The sequence below is a fragment of the Aethalodelphis obliquidens genome, unplaced genomic scaffold (genome assembly GCF_003676395.1).
Source record: "Aethalodelphis obliquidens isolate GAN/ISIS:26980383/991018 unplaced genomic scaffold, ASM367639v1 scaffold63, whole genome shotgun sequence".
NCBI classification, from domain to species: domain Eukaryota; kingdom Metazoa; phylum Chordata; class Mammalia; order Artiodactyla; family Delphinidae; genus Aethalodelphis; species Aethalodelphis obliquidens.
Window position 1 is genome coordinate 1,324,988 of NW_020838007.1, and position 21,069 is coordinate 1,346,056.

At 60.0% G+C, this 21,069-nt stretch overlaps 2 protein-coding genes across 2 annotated transcripts; both read left to right on the plus strand.

The window, feature by feature from the left end:
- Positions 1-2,529: 2,529 nt before the first annotated feature.
- HIC2 (HIC ZBTB transcriptional repressor 2) lies at positions 2,530-10,638 on the plus strand. The gene is made up of 2 exons (XM_027088502.1): positions 2,530-2,627; positions 4,269-10,638. Exons 1-2 carry the CDS (start codon positions 2,602-2,604, stop codon positions 6,082-6,084), a joined length of 1,842 nt encoding a protein of 613 aa, XP_026944303.1. The 5' UTR covers positions 2,530-2,601; the 3' UTR covers positions 6,085-10,638.
- On the plus strand, positions 2,564-20,734 carry TMEM191C (transmembrane protein 191C). The gene is given in 10 exon segments (XM_027088577.1): positions 2,564-2,627; positions 18,091-18,431; positions 18,553-18,676; positions 18,980-19,030; positions 19,181-19,255; positions 19,444-19,500; positions 19,624-19,692; positions 19,695-19,771; positions 19,956-20,028; positions 20,229-20,734. Coding segments are annotated over 9 exon segments (1,125 nt in total). The 5' UTR covers positions 2,564-2,627; positions 18,091-18,276; the 3' UTR covers positions 20,673-20,734.
- The last annotated feature ends 335 nt before the right edge of the window (positions 20,735-21,069 follow it).

Genomic DNA, 21,069 nt, shown 5'->3' on the forward strand with positions numbered 1-21,069 from the left:
GGAGCAGGCTGAGGGCCCAGGCTTCCTGGCACCCAGGCTCTGGGCTCAGTGGGTGTCCAGGCTAAGTTGGATTGGCTCCTGTCGGAATTGGGGTTGGAGCCATTTTCCTTGGCTTCCTGCTTAAACAAGGGCCACTTTCATGTGGAGACCTCCTCTCATGGCCTCCTGCCCTCTGTGGGTTCCAGGAGGGGAGACCTCCCCACGAGCCCTGAGCCCATGTGGACCACCTGACGTGGGTGGGGCCTTGTCTTGCCTGGGATCCCTGTGCAGCTGTAGGGACCTGGCCTTGGGCATGTGCTCTGTAGGCCCCGGACCTGTCCTCAGTGTGTGTGGGGTCGGGGCCAGGCGGGGGCCAGCCTCCCTGGCTTTTCTGAGGCCTGAGCCTGGAGGGAAGAAGAGGAAATAAGATCTCAGTCAGGACCTGTCTCACGTCACCGTGTAGCAGCCCTGTTGGGGAGCTGGGTGCTGGCCGTCCTGTGAACAGAGACCTGGGAAGGTGATCCAGGCCCCTCTGTTCACAAGAGAGCAGAGCTGCCCCCTCCCCCCCTTCCTTGCCGGGATCAGGGTCAGCCCATCTGGGGACAACCACGCACCCATCTGACTGACCTGTCCCACTGCCCAAGATCCGGGGCATTCTGGAGCCAGTGCTCCGGGTGGGCAGTGTGGCTGTGCTGGGCGTGGGATCCTTGGGGCTGATTGGCACGCTGCTGGGCCTGCTGCCAGGTGGCTGCTGGGTGCCAGGAGCTGGGGCCAGGTGGCAGCCTCATTCCAGCCCATGGTGGGCTCCTTCCAGGGCTGAGCACCAGCCCCGTACCCAGTGGGCATCCCGCTGCCAGCTTGCCTGGCCAGCCCCACGGTGGTGTTTGTAGCCCTCTCTCCCTGGCTGCTGTGGGCTCTCCAGGGTGGGCACTTGCTGCTCCCACACCCGCCGTTGAGCCGGAGGGCAGAGGCCTCTGGGAGGGAAGGAGCAACACTTTCTAGGGGTCTTGGCCCTCACCTGTGGTGAGGTGTGTCCTTGCTTATGGACACGATGTAGACCCACTCTTGGCCCAGCCTGGGGTGCCTGGCAGGCGGGGCAGCTTCCTGGTGGATGTGCACTCCCAGCAGGCAGCTCTGTGCGACACCACCCCACCCCTGCCTGGCGGAGGGCATAGCCTGCTCTGCCTGGTCCTGCTGGGCCTCCCTGCGGGTAGGTCAGGCTCGAGGGCAGTCACTTGGTCAGTCGCTGGGCCTTTTCCAGGCTGCAGTGACCAGGCTGGTCGACCTGATCTCCAACAAGGGTGAGGAAGCCCCAGTTGCAGGGTCTGGCCCAGGCTGAGGTGGTGGGCATTGTGCCCGGGTGGGGCTTGGGTTGTCGTTGGGTCTGGTGGGGTTCCTGATGTGGCTTCCCATCCTTTCTCCTGGGCCACTCTCACTGGCGGCGGCATTGCGGTGGTCTCCGCCCCCCTCCCCAGGCAGGGTTTGGCTCCGTCTCTGGCCTCTCTTGGCCGGGAGCCTGATGAGGGGCCCAGGCTGCCCTCGGGGAAACGTGGACGCTCTCAGGCTGCTGGACCTACAGAGCTGGTTCTCCTGCCCTCTGGGCTGACCGTGCCCCCCTCCCCCCAGCAACCCCTGCAAGAGGGGAGCTGTGCTTGGGGCCGAGAGACAGCTGGCAGGCTGGAGCTGAGGCCTCCCGGCCACCCTGCACCCCGGGTCTGGTCACATTCCTGAGGGACCTGCTGAGCCTCCCTGGCCCTGGGGGCGGGGGAAGGGCAGGCAGGGATGGGCTCTGGGCTGCTGCAGGCCTCCTCCCCCACCCCTGGCTCCATTCCAAGGGCGCCCAGGCCTGCTGGAGTGGGGGACAAGGAGCTGGAGCCTCAGGACCCCCTCCCGCAGGACCCAAAGCTCTGGGGGGGGGGCAGGTGGAGCCCACCCACATCTGGCAGCAGCTGCCAGTGGCCTTGGCGGGCTGGTATTGAAAGGGCGAGCCTGCAAACGCCATGTGGTCAGGCTGGGCTGGGCAGGAGGGGGCTGGGCGCTCTGGGCGGGGGTGGGGTGGGGGGTGGGGGTGGGGGTGGGGGGAGAGCAGACCCGGAGGGAAGGGAAGGAAAGGAGCAGGAGAGCCAGAAGCGGTTGAGACTGGTTCTTATAAATAGCCCGTTGCACCAGCGCCTCCAATTTTGACCTTTTGTTATGTAAATGTGGCCAGCCTGGAAAGGGCCTTGCCCAGGCCTCCTGCCACCACGCCTGCCCGCCCTCCAGGAATTGTGTGCCTGCCACCAGCTCCCCCAGATCTAGGTAGCCCTTGCAGTATCCTAAATCTGTGGGGGTGGGTGGGAAGAGGGTGCAGGCGAGCTCCCCAAATTTGCGTTCTTCCTACCACGGGGACTGACTGTGGGCACTATGACCACTGTCTCTTGCCCAGCTGTCTGGGCGTCCCAGCCAGAGAGACCCCCAGACCTTCCTGGGAGCGAGGTCCCCCAGCACCTCCCCCCTCCCCTTGCTGATGCCTTTGTGGGTGACCATGTCTGTCTGTCTTCCCTTCCCCAGGTGACCAGGCATTGATGCACCCCCAGGGAGGCCACGCGCTCAAGGAGGCCACCCCCGCTGGCTGCTGCTCACATGGTTTCTGGGCCCCTGGCACTCCGGTAGGTCAGGGAGGGGGAGCTGGGGGCGGGGGCGGCAGAGGGAGGATGTTTGCTCCTCCTCCTTGGGACTCTGGGCAGCCTGCAGCTCTCAGCCTGTGTCCTGGCCTGCAGTCCTTTGTGTGCGGGCAGCGCTGGCAGCATAGAGGGGAGGCTGGGGCTTGGGGAGGAGGGCTGCTGTGGACTCACTGGCTCTCGGAGGCCAGGACCTCCTGCCCTCGGCTAGTCCCCTTGCCAGTTGTCCTGGGTGCTGGGGCTAGGTGTCTAGGCCAGTGTGGAGGCCGCGCCTTGGGCTCTTTGTCCCTGCCTGGCTGGCTCTGGGGGCAGGGAGTGGCGGAGGGCTGGTTTCTGCGCGATCTGGGCTCCAGCTTCTGAACAGCCTGACAAGGCCGAGCTGGCCTGAGGTGCTTGCTGCCTCCTGCTGTCTGGCCCTGAGTGCCGGCCCACGTGGTCATTGGGTGCTCAAAGTCTTCCTTGGGGTGCACAGGATCATGGGGGGTTTTCCTCTGTCTTTGCAAACAAGGGCAGGTACGGACCAGTGGGAGGAAGGCAGGTGGGTGCAACCCCTCCGGGCTCTGTCCTGAGGGAGGCAGGGCTGGGCGCCTGGTAGGAGCTGATCCCAGGTGGGGGAGGCTCAGAGCAGTCAATTTCTCTCCGAGGTTGGGCCGTGAGCAGAAGGACATGAAAGCCCCTTGTCGGCCTCACGGCTCAGAGCACCTTTGGGAGGGCACGAGCTTCGAGTGGCTGGAGGGGTGGGGAGCCACGGCCGTGCGCTGTGACCCTGCTGCCCAGTGGGGTGGGTGCATGGTTGGGGCACGCTGCTCCCAGAGACCCCTGTGCACACTGCCACGCAGCCACCACAGAATTCCTCTGCATGTGTTTTCCTCAGTGACATCAGTTAGCATCTGTGCCAGTCTGGCGAGTTTCCCAGGCTCAGACAGCACTGCCTGCCCTGCCCAGAAAGTCCCTGGGGCCCAGCGGTGCCAGGGCTTGGCCAGCCTGCCTTTTCTTCTCAGCACCTGGAGGCCCAGGCAGGGGGTAGGGGGGATGGGTGCTCAGTGCCTGTGGTGGGGCAAGGCCTTGTGGGGTGGGGGTGGCAGCTGGGCTGCAGTGTCACGTGTTGCTGGTAAACCTCAGAGTTTGGGAAGCCTCTAGGGTTGTTGGAGAGAGACCCAGCCTAGAGCAGAGGTCGCAGACCAGAGGCTGCATGTTTGATCTGGCCCACGTGGTATTTAAGGAAAAAGAAGCTTCATTTTGCATGGGGTGATTTCACCTGAAAACCTGGATTTCTGGCTTGTCTCGAAAGCTGGGAAGCTGCATGCCCACGTGAGAAGTCCAGCCACCCAGCACCTTATAGACCCCTGCCTTTGGGTCTATGAGGCCAAAGACGGGCCAAAGACCTTTGGGTCCCATCTGGGCACGTGGTTGGCTTCCTTTAGTGCGGAGATGATACCTTGGGCCAAGTTCAAATCCCAGTTTCGTTGCCTGCCACCATGTGCATTGTTCTCTGTGTTTTCAAGTCTGCAGATGGGCTGGTGCCGCCCCCCTTCTCAGGCAGCCTGGGTGGCGTGAGTTCCCTGCCCAGGTGCCGGACCCCAGGAGGGTCCCCCGCTGATGCACACGCGTACCTGTTCTTGCCCGCAGGTGGTGCGTGTGGGCAGGGCGTGGGGACATGGGGCCCGACATGGAACTGCCCAGCCACTCGAAGCAGCTCCTGCTGCAGCTGAACCAGCAGCGGACCAAGGGCTTCCTGTGTGACGTCATCATCATGGTGGAGAACTCCATCTTCCGGGCCCACAAGAACGTGCTGGCCGCCAGCAGCATCTACTTCAAGTCCCTGGTCCTGCACGACAACCTCATCAACCTGGACACGGACATGGTCAGCTCCACGGTGTTCCAGCAGATCCTGGACTTCATCTACACCGGCAAGCTGCTGCCCAGTGACCAGCCAGCCGAGCCCAACTTCAGCACGCTCCTCACCGCCGCCAGCTACCTCCAGCTGCCCGAGTTGGCAGCTCTCTGCCGGCGCAAACTCAAGAGAGCTGGCAAACCCTTTGGCTCCGGGCGGGGTGGGGCCGGCCTGGGGCGGCCACCCCGCGGCCAGCGGCTGTCCACGGCCTCTGTCATCCAGGCCCGGTATCCGGGGCTCGTGGACGGGCGCAAGGGGGCCCACACCCCCCAGGAGCTCCCCCAGGCCAAAGGCTCCGATGAGGAGCTCTTCCTGGGCGGCTCCAGCCAGGAGAGCGCGCACGGCCTGGGTCGGCCGGTCTGTCCAGCCAGCGGGGAGGCCGGCCTGGGTGGCTGCAGCACCAATGGCAGTGGTGGGGGCTGCGAGCAGGAGCTGGGCCTGGACTTGTCCAAGAAAAGCCCCCCGCTGCCCCCCGCCACCCCCGGGCCCCCCCTCACCCCCGACGACCCAGCCCAGCTGAGTGACAGTCAGCAAGGCTCACCCCTCTCGGCCTCCGCCCCTCCCGTCGCCAACAGTGCCTCTTACGCCGAGCTGGGGGGCAACCCCAGTGAGCCCATGGATCTGGAGGGGGCCGAGGACAACCCCCTGAGCCTATTGGAGGGGCCGGGCGGGCAGCCCCCCCGCAAGAGCCTCCGGCACTCGGCCCGCAAGAAGGAGTGGGCCAAGAAGGAGCCCGTGGCTGCCTCCCCCTTTGAGCGGAGGGAAGCAGCGCCGAAGGGTCCCTGCCCAGGGGAGGAGGCTGAAGGGCTTGGGGACAGGGTTCCCAACGGCATCCTGGCCAGCAATGCGGTGGCGGGCGGGCCCTACGGGGAGCCCTCATACCCCTGCAAGGAGGAGGAGGAGAACGGCAAGGATGGGAGTGAGGACAGTGGGCAAAGCGGGAGCGAGGGCGGCAGCGGCCATGCCGGCGCCCACTACATGTACCGGCAGGAGGGCTATGAGACGGTGTCCTATGGGGACAACCTGTATGTGTGCATCCCCTGCGCTAAGGGCTTCCCCAGCTCCGAGCAGCTCAACGCGCACGTGGAGACGCACACAGAGGAGGAGCTCTTCATCAAGGAGGAGGGTGCCTATGAGACAGGCAGCGGGGGCGCCGAGGAGGAGGCCGAGGACCTGTCAGCGCCCAGCGCGGCCTACGCAGCCGAGCCCCGGCCCTTCAAGTGCTCGGTCTGCGAGAAGACCTACAAGGACCCGGCCACTCTGCGGCAGCACGAGAAGACTCACTGGCTGACGCGGCCCTTCCCCTGCAACATCTGCGGCAAGATGTTCACGCAGCGTGGCACCATGACGCGCCACATGCGCAGCCACCTGGGCCTGAAGCCCTTTGCCTGTGACGAGTGCGGCATGCGCTTCACCCGCCAGTACCGCCTCACTGAGCACATGCGCGTGCACTCGGGCGAGAAGCCCTATGAGTGCCAGCTGTGCGGGGGCAAGTTTACGCAGCAGCGCAACCTCATCAGCCACCTGCGCATGCACACCTCCCCCTCCTAGAAGCCAAAGACCCTTGTTGGCCTGCGGGCGCCCAGGAAAGCAGGGGCACAGTGGCCAGGCCCCAGGTGTGGGGCAGTTCCTGGTGCAGCCCCCCCCCCCCCAGAGCTTTAATCCACAGTCTGTACCAAGGGGAGAAGCGGGCAGCCAGCACCCAACCCGAGTGCATGTGGCTGCTGCGCCGTCTGCCTCCTGATCCTGCCCGGCCCAGTTCCCCGTGAGGGCCACGGCGGGGCCTGCGGGAGTGGGTCACGGGGGGTGTCCCGCAGGCTGTGTTGGAGCAGGGGGAGTGGGGGCCTCCCTCCATGCTGCGGGGAGCAGGGCTGCCGCGGCCGGGGTGTCTGTGCTGCCAGCCTGGCTCTGCGGGGAGCGGTGCCAGAGGGAGGGGACAGCGCCCTCCCTCCTCGAGCCAGGGGTCACCGCTCACTGGTGCTGGGACAGTCAGGGGCCCCCACCGCCTACCTCTCCACAACTAAAGAGCCCTCTGGGCCTGTGTGGCTGTTATTCCTACTGATCTGTTCCTTTTTTCTTTTTGAATTCTGTTTTTTAAACCAAAACCAACAAGAGTTTATTTTCCTTCCGGCCCCTCGGGGCTGAGCCTGGGTCTGCAGACTGAATGTACCGGGGCAGCCACCCCCCCCTGCCCGACTGTGGGCTGGGCGCCCACCCTCCAGGCCCCAGAAGCCCTTCTTGGCCAAAGGCTTCCCTGGGCCCCGAGCCCTGCCTCGGCTGCCTCAGGAGAGAGAGTGCTTTTCCCATAGTTTCTGAGGAATATTCTTTGTTTAGAGGTACTTGTTTTTTATTAAGAGAAAACCCCGTGTAATGTGTATGTGAATGTTGGAACTGGAAGGTCTGGGGTTGGTGGGGGGGGGGGGGAGGCTGGCCGCGGTGCCAGGACGTTGGTACGCGTTTCCATTTTCTCCGTGTGTGTGGTGTGCGCGGTACGTGTGGACTCATGTCGCGTTTCCTTCCTTCCTTGCCCATCAAGGTGGAGAGACTTCTGACCTTTTGCTACCTCTTGAATTTGTGAGAACAGGACGTTGGTTGGTGATGGCAGTTGTGGCCGTGACGCTTGTGTTTCCCTTCTGTCGCCCTCCTGGGCCCCCCGCCTGTGCCCCCTCTCAGAAGGGGCACCTGTACTTCCTCTGTGCGCTTGTGGCCAGCTGGCCACCCTGAAGGTGTTCTGAGTGTGCTGCTGGGCGTCAGGGAGCCCGAGCTGCCTCTCATCTGGGCCCGAGTGGGGGTATAGGTGCTCCAGCCCCTGGGGAGCCCCCGGCACAGGACCAGGTGCCAGGAGACGGGAGCCACACAGTGGGACAAGTTCCTGGAGGCTCCCGGCCAGGCCAGGACGGGGCGGAAGTGAGCCCCCCCCATCCTGTCCCCTGGGCCTGCAAGAGCCTGACCTCGGGAGAGCAGCAGCCCCTACCTGACCAGTGCAGAGGGGCTGACCACAGGGATGTGTATATCTTCTCCCACCCCCCTGGCAGGGTGGGGACCTGTTCTGCTTTGGCATCTCTGGGCGGTCTGGGGAGAGGCTGGCTGCCACCCATGGGCTCAGCCCTGAATCCCACCCTACCCTCACCTCTCGCCTTGGGCTCTCCACCAGCCTCAGACACCTCCATGGGCCTAGAGCCATGCTCACAAGGCCAGGCCAAGGTCGAGAGGTCGGCACCACTGTCCTCAGCCTACTGCAGCCACAGGGCTGGACCAGCAGCTTTATCTTCTTCGTTTTGCTTCATGTTTTCATTTCTTTTTCTTTTTTCTACTTTAAGTTCAGACCAAAAAATTCCGGAGTCATCCCCTACCCCCACCCTCCACCCCTCCAGAGACCCTCCAGCTGAAACCAGAGCCTGAGTTCAGGGACCCGAGTGGTGGGTGTTGGGAGTGAGGGCACGCAGGCCACATGGGGCCCTGCTGAGCCCTTGGGGTACCCCCGGCCTCGGGCTGCTCCTCTCCCCTCTGGGGACTTGTGTTCCAGCAAGTCAGGCGGCGGCCCCTCCAGCGCCTCTGCTCTCCCGACCTCCCTACTCCGTCAGCACTTAAGCCACACGACAGAAGTCTGTAGCGGGAGCTGCACACACGCCCCTGGGCGTGGCCCCCGGTGAAGCAGGTGGTTCATGGCAGAGCTTCAGGGACTGGGCGCAGAGGCCCTCACTCGACGACCTTCGTGCGACGTAGTATTGTACCCACCTGAGTATTGTATCATATATCGAGCCTTCTCTGTATTTTAACAAGAAAGCGAAACACTAGTTTCCTATTTAAGACTTTAAGGGTTTGTGGGGCGGGCGGGGTTAACACAACACTTGGTTTTGTTTTCCTTTTCCTTTGGTTTCATGTGGAATGTGTGCTTGTGAGTGTGTGCATGGACGTGTGTTAGAGCCTCACCAGGAGATTAGGCTGTTGGAGGCCAAGGGCGGCTTACAGTTCTCTGCTTTAGTCACTTAATTCCTGAATGTTTCGGAGAAACAGGAAACAGAAAATAGCAGATGTCATGTAGGAAAGAGGATAAACAACAACAAAAAAAAAAAGAAAAAAAAGACAAAAGCTCACATCCAAATTCACAAAACCTATTTTTTAAACCAAAGCACATTTTGAATGCGTATGGAACCTCAATGGGCTCAGAAAAAAGATACTAATATATTTATCTCATTGTTTACATAAACTTTTACAGTTTCAGACCTCAGCAGATAAAAGGCCAGTCCCAGTGAACCCCACCTTCCGCTGGAGCCCCTTCTGAGTAGGCCCTGGAATGGCTCACGGGCAGAGGGGCCGCCGTGGGGCTGGGGCAGGCGTGGAGGCCCCTGAGCCCTCCTCCCAGCCCGGGCCTCTCCCAGCCCAGCTGGCACCAAAGAGCTTGGGCCCGTGCTGACCCGCCCCCCAGGCCTCCTGGCTAGACTGTGGTGGTCCTGCCAGCTAGCCAGCTAGTAGGGGTGGCTGTCAGTTCTGGCCACAGGACCTGAGCCTGGGCTTGGGCCCTGGGATGGATGTGCGCCCCCATCCCGCTGCTCTGCCTGCGACCCTTGGGTGGGTTGATGTGAGGGTCCCTCTCAAGCCAAAAAGCCAGGACCTTTGCACAGCTCCGTCGACTCCAGCGGGTCCCCGCCCCCCTGGGGACCCCCACCTCCACCCCGGCAGTGGGAGGGGCTCACTGGGTCGGTCCTTACCTACACAGACGGTGCAAACACTCTGAACAGTGTTGTTTTTGTATCAATATGTTTGTGCAGTGATGAATGTATTTATTTCTCAGACTTGGGGCGAGCGAGCGGTAGACGGCTCCACCACCGCACGCTCCCGCCAGACCGAGCCCGCCACCGGGGCTCCTCCAGGATTGCAAAAAAGGTAAAGAAGAAAAGATGAACCTTTAAGCAAATACGAATCTCAGAGACTTGCAGCATAGCCATACACCTCAGCCTGTGAAACGAACAATCTGGACACAGACGGACTTTCAGAACCTCACACAGCCGTGTGTGTTACCGTTGGTCGCCACTTGGGGGCTCTGGGCTGTCCGCCGCCCCCACCCCCACACCCACCCGTCAGTATTCACTGGACTGGCCGTATGCAGGAGTGCGATCGGGGCGGGCTGGCTGGGCAGGCGGACCCCAGCCGCCCTCCCCGCGGCCGTCCTGAGTCAGGGTGAGGCCTGGGCAGCCGGGAGGGCAGGGATCAGGGCAGAGGCGGCCGCATCCGTCCCGTCCCCTTGGCTTGTGGGGGCGAAAGCAGAGGCGCCAGGCCTCAGAACAGACCAGGGATCCCAGCCCTACCGGCCCCCTGTAGGGACCAAGGCCCTCGCTATTCCCCAGAGCCAGGTTGGGCATCATTGAACCTGTGAACCCGATGCCAGGAAGGGGTTGTGGAGCGGGGCCTGACCAGAGCCTCAGTCTGACATTCCAAATCGGGGTGGGTGTACGCTGTGGGAATTGAGGCTGCCTGGGACCCCTTGCCTAGGACCACCCATCCCCCACCGGGCTTGTCACCCCACTTTAATTTTCTACCGGGAACCCCTCCCCCTACCTCACCTTGCTATTTATTGCTGTAATTTATTGACCTCAAATATGCTGCATAACAGACCTCACTCAGGGCAGAGAGGATCCCCAGGGCTCCCCCCCTCCACTTGGCGGGGCCCTGTGGGGCCAGGTGCTGAGGGGAACCTCTCTGTCCCCCACCCATCATTTGCTTTCCCCCTCCCCCGTTGAGGGACCCCAGGTTGGGCACTGGCCCATTCACAAATACCTCGAGGGGGAGGGGAGGGATGGGGTTATAGCTGTTTTGTTTAATGGGAACTGGAAGAGGGATCATGTCCTGCTACACGCCCTTCCCCGGAAGGGGGGACCACGATCGCACTCCTGTACTGGCCACCGCCACTGTCAGTCATCACACTGAGTTCACTTCCCTCGAGAATTTGGATAAATTCAGGTCAGAGCTGCAGGTATGCAACCCTCAAGTGTCATAGTAAAGCAGTTCACCGATCTCTCCATTCAGAAGCGTGCAGTCTTAATGTACAGTGATGAGAAACTGTTATTTTATGATCTTTTCATTAAAAGCTTGATTGAAAACTTGTGTGAGGCCTCTGTTCTCTGGCTGTTCTCTTGCTAAATGAGAAACTGCTTTCCTTTCTCTGTCCAGTGCTTCCAGGACCTGGGAGGGTGGGAGCTGGGGTGGACATCTTCTTGCCCCAGGCCTAAGGGTGGGTTTCAGAGGGGCCTAGGCCCTCGGTGGCATGTGTGCGTCTGGAGTTGGCAGTTGGGTCAGCATCCTTTCTGGCATTGTTGGCCAAAGCTGGCCGAGGCGGTTTGGGAAGCAGGGGGTGTGTGGGTGGGGTGTGGACCCGGTAGCCTGGGTGAGAGGAGGTCTGGCCCATGACCAGGACCATGCATTGGAACAGCAGGATTGGGCTGGGGCAGGGGGTGCTCATTACTGCAAACTGCTCCCTCCTGCCGCTTGGTCTTGGGGGGGGGGGGGTGGGAGCCGGGAAGGGGGATAATCTTAGTCTCTAGGGTCGGGGACAGTAGACCCTATTCCCTGGAGGACTGTCCCTCCTGAACCAGGGTGGGGGTACCAGGCTGAGTGAAGACCCAGGAGGAGGAGCGCGCTGGGCCTGGGAGCGTGGTCAGCCAGCTCAGCCCCCGAACTCCATGTACTGAAGGCATTCAGGCAGCTACAGGGCTGCAGCAGGCGAGCCCCCAGAAGAACATGGGCTTTGCTGCTCTAAATCTCAGTAAGTTCTGTTCAATTGTTTTAAAATTCTTTTTTTTTTTTTTGGTATATCAAAGCAATACTCAAACATAGTTTGAACAATCAAATGGCTCTTAAAAAGGCTTAAAACAAAAAATGGTTTCTCGTCTTCCCAGCCCATCCCCACATCGTGCAGGCAACCAGAGTCCAGCCTCACAGCAGGTGATCATTTCAGTTCATCTCTACCCTCTTCCCCTTCCCTCCTACCCCTGCAAATAGTTATTGGACATTTCCTGTGATCTAGGGCTTGGCAAGCTTTTTCTGTAAGGTTGCCAGATAGTAAGTGGGCCATTCAGTCTCTGTGGTGACTCACCTCTGCAGTCACAGAGCAAAAGCAGCCAAAAAGGGTGTAAGCAGACGGGTGTGGCCATGTCCCGTTCAATTGCATTTACAAACCCTGGTGCAGTGTGCAACTGGCCAAGCCATAATGGTTATCACCATGTACATTTGTTTATTGCTGGGCCAACAAGTGTATTGGCCCTTCTTATTTTTCTTGAGGTTTAATAATGATCTTATCTTTTTAACTGCTCAGTTTGATCTGAGCTTCTTTCTCCACCCTTTGACTCTGTGAAATGCCTCCCAGTACAGTTTTCCACAGAATCAGACACTGTCTGTTCTGGCGCCTACTGTTCTGCACAGATTGGGCTGGCGTCCTGCCTTTTTGTCCTGTAACAGAAGTCCTGTTTTCTGGCTTCTGTGTGTTCTTTTCTTGGGTGACACGCTTGTTTGGTAGCGTATGTGCTCCAGTACCATCCTGACAAAAGAACACATGGGAAGTGGGTTTCCTGAGACTTAAAATGTTGAAAATGCTTTTAAATGACACGGAATTGGTAGTTTGGCTGGGTATAGAACTGTGGATTGGATGTCATTTTCCTGCTGAAGTTTGAAGGAGTTGCTCCCCTGGCTTCTACCTTCCAGCATGAGAAGAAGCCCAGTCCCCTATGTGTGACCTGATTTCCTCCCTGGAAGCTTTGGTGTCATCTCTCCATTTAGACGGTTTTCTGTTCGTTGGGCAGGTGATGTGTTGGTTCTACTCTGCAGGCTCATTCCCTTCAGTAAACTCTTACTGATTTTTAAAGCATCTTAGCAACTTTTTCTTTAGGTGAGGTATAGTTGATTTACAATTGTGTTAGCGATTATTTTAAATTTTCTTTCTTCTGTTTGTACCTTGATTGTTGCATTTTGTTCTCTTTTCCTGGATGTAATCTCTTTCTGAGGAAACTGTAATTTTTTGACACTTTCTACTGTTCCTTGCATTGTATCTAGTTCCCTTTTAGGTCCACTTTTGGTTTGTTTTTATCCTGTTCCATAATTTTAAAGACTTTTCCTCAAATGTTGGGTGGTCTTGGCAGTTCATATTTAAGAATGAGACCCTAAAAAGCTACTCGGAACCAGTCCAACCGTCACCTAGGGTGTGTGGATTTCATCGCACTCGTCTTGCAGGTGGGATGGAGGGAATGAGCACCACTTCCCCGTGTGCCGGGTTGGCCGTGGTGCTTTTGACGGAGGCGCCAAGGCGAGGCCTCACGCCTCTTAGTGCGGATCACTGGAGGAGGTGGGAGGTGAGGGGTTACTCCATCACAGCCTGAGTGAGTTGGGCCTGGTTACGGAGTCATTCTGTGGGTGGAGGCCAAGGATGGGGTTGAGTTGTAGGCACCGCTGTTTCCTTTCATAAAGGTTTTGTTTAAAATTTGCCTCTTTCTGAAAACCATCTGAGTAGGGCTGTTCCTGATCCTGTGCGGTGGAGGTGGTTTGAGCCAAGAAAAGGAGTCGGGCAGGAAAAGAGCTGCTCTGGGTGCCCTGGCGTCTAAAGAAAGGGACGGAGGGAGGGAAGAAAGGAAAGTTCGAGGAGAGTGAGCCGGAGGCTGCTCCCATCTTCACGCAGGAGGCAGCCCCGAAGCGGAATGTTTTCATAGACCTTCTGGAAAGACATTTTCTGAGTTCAGCAAATGGAGAGGAAGCTTTTGGACGGCTCCCCCCGAAGCGGGGGGGTGGGGTGGGGGGTGGGGCAGCGTGTCGTTAAAGGTCTCCACACTGCAGGATGTTGCTGCTGCTGATTCTGAGGGCCTCCTGCCTCGTGGGGCACCTGGGAACGTGGCTGAGGGTAGATTTTTTTCTGGTCACTGTGTGGTTTACGATGTTACCTTGACTTACTGTGGTGAGCATTTCACAATGTCCATAAAGATGGAATCATCGTGTTGAGCTCCTGAAACTAATGTTATGTGTCAATTATACCACAGTTGAAAAATGCCAGTTGACAGTCTGGGCTTGACCCCTGGTTAAAGGGCCGGATGACCCTCCCACCACTGCCCTGCCCTCAGGGGCCACCCAGGACTCCCTCACAGCGGGGGAAGGCAGGCTGTGGGGGATCCGGCCGATGTAGCAAAGGACCCCAGGCTGGGAGCAGAGCATGGGGTTGACTCCTCACGGTTCTGAGGACCGGAAGTCTGAGACCCAGGTGTCGGCCGGGTGGTCTCTCTCCAGAGGCCTCTGCATGGCGCGTAGATGCCCTCATCACCCTGTGTCCCCATCTGTTAGTCCCTCTGTGTGTCTGTGGCCAGATTTCCCCTTACAAGGACCCTGGTCAGACTGGGTTAGGGTCCAACCCAAAGACCCATCTCCAGACACAGTCACATTCTGAGATGCTGGGGCAGGCCTTCAACGTAGGAATTCTGGGGGACACGCTTCAGCCCACATGGGGCACACAGACCTGCCATGTGCGGCCTCGGGTGGCTGTGGGGGTCCCCAGTGACCCTCTGTCCGTGTTGGCGCCATTGGCACCCTCTCTCCTGCCTCGGGGCACAGGCCACCTCTGCCCTCAGCAGGTACCTGCTGGGGTCACAAGCTCCTCACTGAGGCATCGCCCCTCGCAGTGTGCCCCCTGGGGAGTCGGGGGTATCCCCAGAACCTGCCCACTTTGTGATGCTACAGGCAGTGATCCCTCGGCCCTGGGGTGCCTCCCAGGATGTGGGCAGAGCTCATGCCAGTGGCCGTCAGCGCACCCCCCGAGAATTCCTCTTCCTGTCCCCACACTGCCTGTCTGCTGACAGGGATGCAGACCTCAGTCTTCAAGAGCAGGGTGGGGGAGGCAGCCGCTGACCGGTCTCCTCCGGCCCTTGGTAGGAGGTGGGGCTGCAGGCGGGGGCAGCAAAAGAGACAGCTCATCACCTGACCTGCCGTCACAGTAACTCAACGTCTAACCATTAAACAGGCTGGTGAAGAGCTGTGAGGAGCTGGTCAGACACCAGGCGCTCAGGCAGGGCTGCCCCACGGGTGGGGAACAGTGCATGCAAAGTGTGGAGGCATCAGAGCACGTGGTCTGTTTATGGGACTGAGGTGCCTTCCCTGTGGCTGGCGTGGGAGACGGTGGGGGGCTGGCAGGCGGGCCCACATTGGGGGGACTCTGTGCCATTGAGCCATTATTTGATACATCGTGGTTTACGGGAATCTTTTTTCTATTTTTTTCTATTTTTTTTGGCCGTGCAGCTAGGCTTGCAGGATATTATTTCCTGGAGTAGGGATCGGACCCATGCCCTCGGCAGTAAATGCGCAGAGTCCTAACCACTGGACCATCAGGGAATTCCCCTTTTTTCTCTTATCAGGCAAAAAATACAAGTTTCAAATACAAAAAAAGGGACTGTGCACAACAGGCATGGATTTTATAACTATTCTTTCTCTGATTGGACAGACATTTATTGAGCTCCTGGCACCACGCAGATGTCCTCACCCGACCATGCACTGAGTGTGCAACCACTGCATTCAGCCCTGAAGACAGGGTTGGGGGCCCTGCACCGCCCCTTTCCTGGGCTGTGCCCCTCGGTGAGGGCGTGGGTGGGGAGGGAGGCTCGGAGAAGAGGACCTTGAACCTGAGTCCTGGGGGAGGGGCAGAGCAGGGCCAGCAGGCTGGGTGGGAAGATAGGCAGGTGCTTCCACCGGGTCCAGTGGGAGCAAAGGGCAGGGGCACCACAGCCGGGGGTCTGTTTCCATGGCTCCTGTCGCCCCCACCGCCAGGGAAGTGGCTTGGGTTTCACCGGAGGCTTCCTCAGACCCAGGCTTTCCCTGCAGAGTTTCCTCCTAAAGACCAGGGGCGGGGAGGGGTCAAAGCGCCCCTCGGCTCACCCTCTGAGGCTGCAGAACAGCAACCCAGGGGGTGGCCAATGTCACCGCCGTGAGGGCTGGCTGCAGGCCCAGCTTCTCGCGGGGACAGGGCACCTGAGCTGCCACTGCCTGGTGACCTGTCGTCACTGAGCTTCCCCACGTAAACCGGGATCAGGACGCCTAGGCAGGGGGCGCGGTGTGGTCATGGGGATGCTGTGAGGGGATGGAGGGGCCCCCGGGGGTGCAGAGCTGTCCTACGGGACTGGAGCTTGTGTTCCAGGAGCCACGGGAAACTGGAAAGAGAAACAAGTGGGCCAGATTCTAGTGTGTCATTGAGCCCAGTATATTCACGGTATTTCATATGTAATCGATACAAAAATTATCAATGAGATGGTGCTTCGCAGGGTTCACATCTCGGTCGGGACCAGACTTTCAGGAGCTCGGCGCCACCTTCTGGGGCTGGACGTCCAATGCTGGAGCCAGTGATGGTGCCATGCTCAGAGCCTCAGCTGTGTGGTGTGAGTTACTGGCCCCCTGGCTCTATGAGGGAGTCTGGTAACAGCCCCACTTTACAGGTGGAGAAACCAAGCCGCAGAGCTGGAGGGGGGGTGTGGGGCACTCACACCAGCACCTTTTTATTTATTTTTTTCTTTTCCATTACGGTTTATCACAGGATATTGAATATAGTTCCCTGTGCTATATACAGTAGGACCTTGTTGTTTATCCATCCTATATAAAATAGTTTGCATATGCTAATCCCAAACTCCCAATCCATCCCTCCCCCACTCCCCTCCCCCTTGGCAACCACAAGTCTGTTCTCTATGTCTGTGACTCTATTTCTGTTTCATAGGTAAGTTCATTTGTGTCATATTTTAGATTCCACATATAAGTGATATCATATGGTATTTGTCTTTTTCTTTCTGACTTATTTCACTTAGTATGATCATCTCTATGTCCATCCATGTTGCTGCAAATGGCATTATTTCATTCTTTTTGATGGCTGAGTAGTATTCTGTTGTATATATACCACATCTTCTTTATCTAGTCATCTGTCAGTTGTTTACGTGTCTTGGCTGTTGTAAGTAATGCTGCAATGAACACTGGGGTGCATGTATCTTTTCGAATTAGAGTTTTGTCTGGATATATGCCCAGGAGTGGGGCTGTTGGATCATATGGAAACTCTTTTTTTTTTTTTTAATTTATTTTTGGTTGCGTTGGGTCTTTGCTGCTGCACGTGGGCTTTCTCTAGTTGAGGCGACTGGGGGCTACTCTTCATTGTGGTGTGCGGGCTTCTCATTGCCGTGACTTCTCTTGTTGTGGGGCACGGGCTGTAGGCGCGCAGGCTTCAGTAGTTGTGGCTTGCAGCCTCTAGAGCGCAGATTCAGTAGTTGTGGTGCACGGGCTTAGTTGCTCCGCAGCATGTGGGATCTTCCCGGACCAGGGCTCAAACCCATGTCCCATGCATTGGCAGGCGGGTTCTTTTTTTCTTTTTCTTTTCTTTTCTTTTTTTTTTTTTTTTAGTGGTACGCGGGCCTCTCACTGTTGTGGCCTCTCCCGTTGTGGAGCACAGGCTCCGGACGCACAGGCTCAGCGGCCATGGCTCACGGGCCCAGGCGCTCCGTGGCATGTGGGATCTTCCTGGACCGGGGCACGAACCTGTGTCCCCTGCATCGGCAGGCGGACTCTCAACCACTGCGCCACCAGGGAAGCCCGGCAGGCAGATTCTTAACCACTGTGCCACCAGGGAAGTCCCGGCAACTCTATCTTTAGTTTCCTGAGGAACCTCCGTCCTGTTCTCCAAAATGGCTGCACTAATTTACATTCCCACCAGCAGTGCAGGAGGGGCAGCTTTATGGTAGGCACCCAGCTGTATCTGCTGACTCCTCAGACTTTCCTATTTCTTTTTCTTGCTTCCTTGTAGGTCCTCCAGCACTGTTAGACCTGAGCAGGAGGGTCATTCTTGTCTCTTAAAATCTTAACGGGAAGGCTGCTAATACTGCCTCCCTAAGGAGTGTGTTTACTAAGCAGTTTTCATCAGTTTAGAGTCCCTTTCGATCCCTCTTTAAATTTTCCACAGATGAGGAGCTCTATCCCGCGTGCTGCTCCTACTGAAATGCTCTACTGAAGCTGGTGTTCTCCCTCTTTTATCCATGTGGTGAATGACGTCAATTTTCTGATCTTGAACAATCTCTGGAATAAAGTCTTCTTGGTTTCATGTACCTTTTTTTTTTTCAATGTACCCCTTTGGATTTGGTCAGCTAATAATTTATTTAGGACTTTTGCATCCAGCTTCATAGTCTAAGTTGGCCAAATGAAAGCCGACTTTAAAAGGACAAGTTTACCTGCAATTTCACCAATGAAATAGCTTGTCTTTCTCTTGTTTCCTTTAAAGATCTTATCCGTGTACATTACAATCTTAGTTATTTCAGCATACATAGTAAATCATATTCTTTTTTCACTAGACATCATATCTCTATGTATGCCACATAAAATACATCATTTCAGTAACTACAGTGGTGTCCTCTTTGTGATGACTGTAACTACCCACCTGAATGAACCCACTTAACGCGTTGTGGTTTAAGAATTTTATTTTTTTCTTCCTAGATTAAGTTCCCAGGAGTGGGATCATTGGGTCCAAAGATAAGAACCTGTTTACGGATCCTGATCTCTTTCCCACAGGAGGCTTCTCAGTCCGCAGTGCCGTCGGCAGCGAGCGGGAACAAGCCAGCCTCGCCTTCTGCTTCAGGTGCGAGCACCCACCGGCCTGAGCGGTCCGATGGCTGCCCGTGAGCAGCGGTTCCGAACCGCCCCGCGCTCCATCCATTGTGACGCGGGTCCGGCGGCGGCGGCGGGCAGAGCCGGGGCATGGCCGAGGCGCAGGAGCTACTGCTGCAGCTGCTGAAGGACAACCGTGACGGGCGCCTGCGGAAGCAGGAGCTGGAGGAGCTGGTGCGCGGGCTGGAGGCCGAGAGCGAGAGCCTCACAGCGCGCCTGGACGACCTGAGCGAGCGCGAGCGCAGGTGCGGGCTGCTCCTCACCTCCACCCGGGCCTTGGGACCAAGCCGACGTGCGGGGGCACCGCGAGGTGGCTGGCATCCCGGCGTCACCCCGGGCCGCGGAGCCTCAGTTTCCCTTCCGCAGCCTGCAGCGGCAGCGGAGCCAGGCGGCGCGGGCCCTGCGCGGGGAGGCGAGAGAGGCGGCGCGGGAGCGCGCAGGCCGGGCGCGCCGGCGGCTGGAGGCTGCGGAGCAGCACAAGCTGGACCTGGTGGGGCGGGGCCCTAAATGGGGCGGAGCCTTCGGGGCGGGACCTTGGACGGGGCGGGTCTCTGGATGGGCGGGACCAGTGAAGGGGGAGGGGCCTTGAATGCGACGGAGCCTGGGGAGAGGGAGGGGCCTTGGACGGGGTAGGACCTTGTGTGGGGCGGGGCCTGAAGCAGGGTGGGACCCTGGACGGGGCGGGGCTCTTGGTGGGCGGGGCCAGCGAAGAGAGGGATCTTTAATGGGGCGGGGACTGCGGTGGGGGCGGGGACCTCGGAGAGGCCCGGACCGCCCCCTCGATCCCGTCCAGGAGCAACAAAACCATCAGCTGCAGGAGCAGTGGGAGGAGCTGTCAAGCCAGGTACCTTCAGGAGACGGCTTCCGTCTCACGCTTCCCCTAGGAAGCCCCACCCTAGTCCCCGTCCCCATTTCCGCCGCGTCCCCGCCTCCCAGGATAATCCCCACCCCTAGAAGCCCCGCAAACCCCGCCCTCACAAGCCCCACCCCCCAGCTCTTTTACTATGGAGAACAACTGAGTCCGCAGCGCGCAGAGCGGCAACTCGGGACCCAACTGGTGGCTTTGCAGGTGCTTGGGTGGGGCCCCGAGGGCAGGAGCGCTGGTGTGGGCGGGCCTTTGATGACCTGAGGGCGGGGCCTTGGGGCTGAGGGCGGGCGGGGGTGGGCATGAACCTCTTGGCCGGGCGTTGGGGCGGGGTCTGGCGCGGCGAGCTCGGGGAGTGCCGGACTCCTGACCTTCCTTGGATCCTCCGGAAGAAACAACTGGAGCTGGTGGAGGCCAAGCACGCCAGGCAGGCGGAGGCCCTGCGGCAGGTGCGGGCGGAGCCGGGTACTCAGTGGGAGCGTCGGCTTGGGGTGTGGGTGGGGCCTGGGCAGGCGCCGGACGGTGGAGAGGGCTGACTTCCCCGAGTCTAATCAGGGCTCCCCTCATGCCAGAGCGCACAGCGGATGGAAGAGGCCTGGGCCAGCTTCCAGGAGCAGAGCGGAGTCTTGCAGGTGCCGCCACCCTCCACTCGGAGAGCCGCTCACCTCCGACCCCACTGCGGCCTCCTCCCCCGGAGCTGCCGGGGCCTGCCTCACCAAGGTCTTCCCAGGTGTGAGGCCTCACTCCCAACCCCTCCAGGAGCTGCAGGGGAAGGTGATGGAGGCGGCGACTGCGTTGGACGCCTCGCAGGGCGACCCGGAGCCGTAAGGGGTTAGGACTGTCGGGTGTGGGGAGGTGACTGTGGGCCCGGACAGAGGGCACATCGCCATGCCTGTCTCCACAGGTGCGAGTCGCAGCCTGGCCGGGGGCAGGGATGCGCGAGCTCGCTCATGGAGGAAGTGGCCAAAGCGGACTGTGTGAGTGCGGGCCTGGGCGGGGACGGGCTGGAGCCGGGACCTGCCCCCGGGGCCACCCACACACACGTGACCACCCCATCAGGGATTTTCCCCCCCTCCCCCAGGGACCCTCCCCTTGATACCAACCTCGCTGGGCGGCCACGCCTGCCACGGGACGGCCCACCCAAGGACCACGCCCGCATAGGGGACCCGCCCCGTAGTGCCACGCCCCCCACGGAGCGACGCGCACCCACGGGCTCGCTCCCCCAGGGGTTTTCCCCCACAGCTCCCCGGCGCGGAGCTGTACGTCGCTCCCTCTTCCCCGCAGAAGCGGCTGTTCGGCGGCGCGGGCGCGGCGGGCATCAGGTGAGCCGGCGGCGGGCGCGGCGCTGGAGTCTGGGGTCCGGGGTGCGCCCGGCGCCCCGCCACCACCCGTCTGCCGGTGCGTCGTGGTCCGCAGGCTGTGGGCGCTGGGCGCGCTGCAGACGCTGCTGCTGCTCCTGCTGGGCGTCGTGGCGCTGCCGCTGCTCTACCTGGCGCTGGTGAACCCCTCGGCCCTCCGCCGCGGGCTCATGCGCCCCGGCTCGGACGCCGCCATCCGTCGCCTGCGCTACACGCTGGCCCCGCTGCTGGAGCTGCGCGCGCGCGGACTGCTGCCCGCCTAGTGCATCACGCCGGCTGCGGCCGCCAGCACCCGTGTCTCCCGCGTGGTTTCTGGGCGTCAGGCGGAGGGGTGGGGTGGCGGGGGTGACTGGCGAGGAGAGGGGAGAAGGGAAGGGGGACTGGCGAGGGGTGGCGGCGAGAGACGGCGAGACGCGGGGGTGGCGGCGAGAGAATGGGAGACACCGGGGCGGGGGCGTCATGTGTCCTCGGGCCCAGCGGACGCCGGGCTCCTCCGGGTAGACCTTGGTCCCGAGAGGCTGCCGGGCCCTCGGTTCCTCCAGCCCCGCCGCCCACTTGGGAGGGGTAGGAATTGTTACTAAACCCGCTCTCCCCTCCGGGGAGCAGAGCCCGGGGCACCGGCTGGCGGGTCCCCGCGGAGGTCCGTGTCCCGCGTCTGCG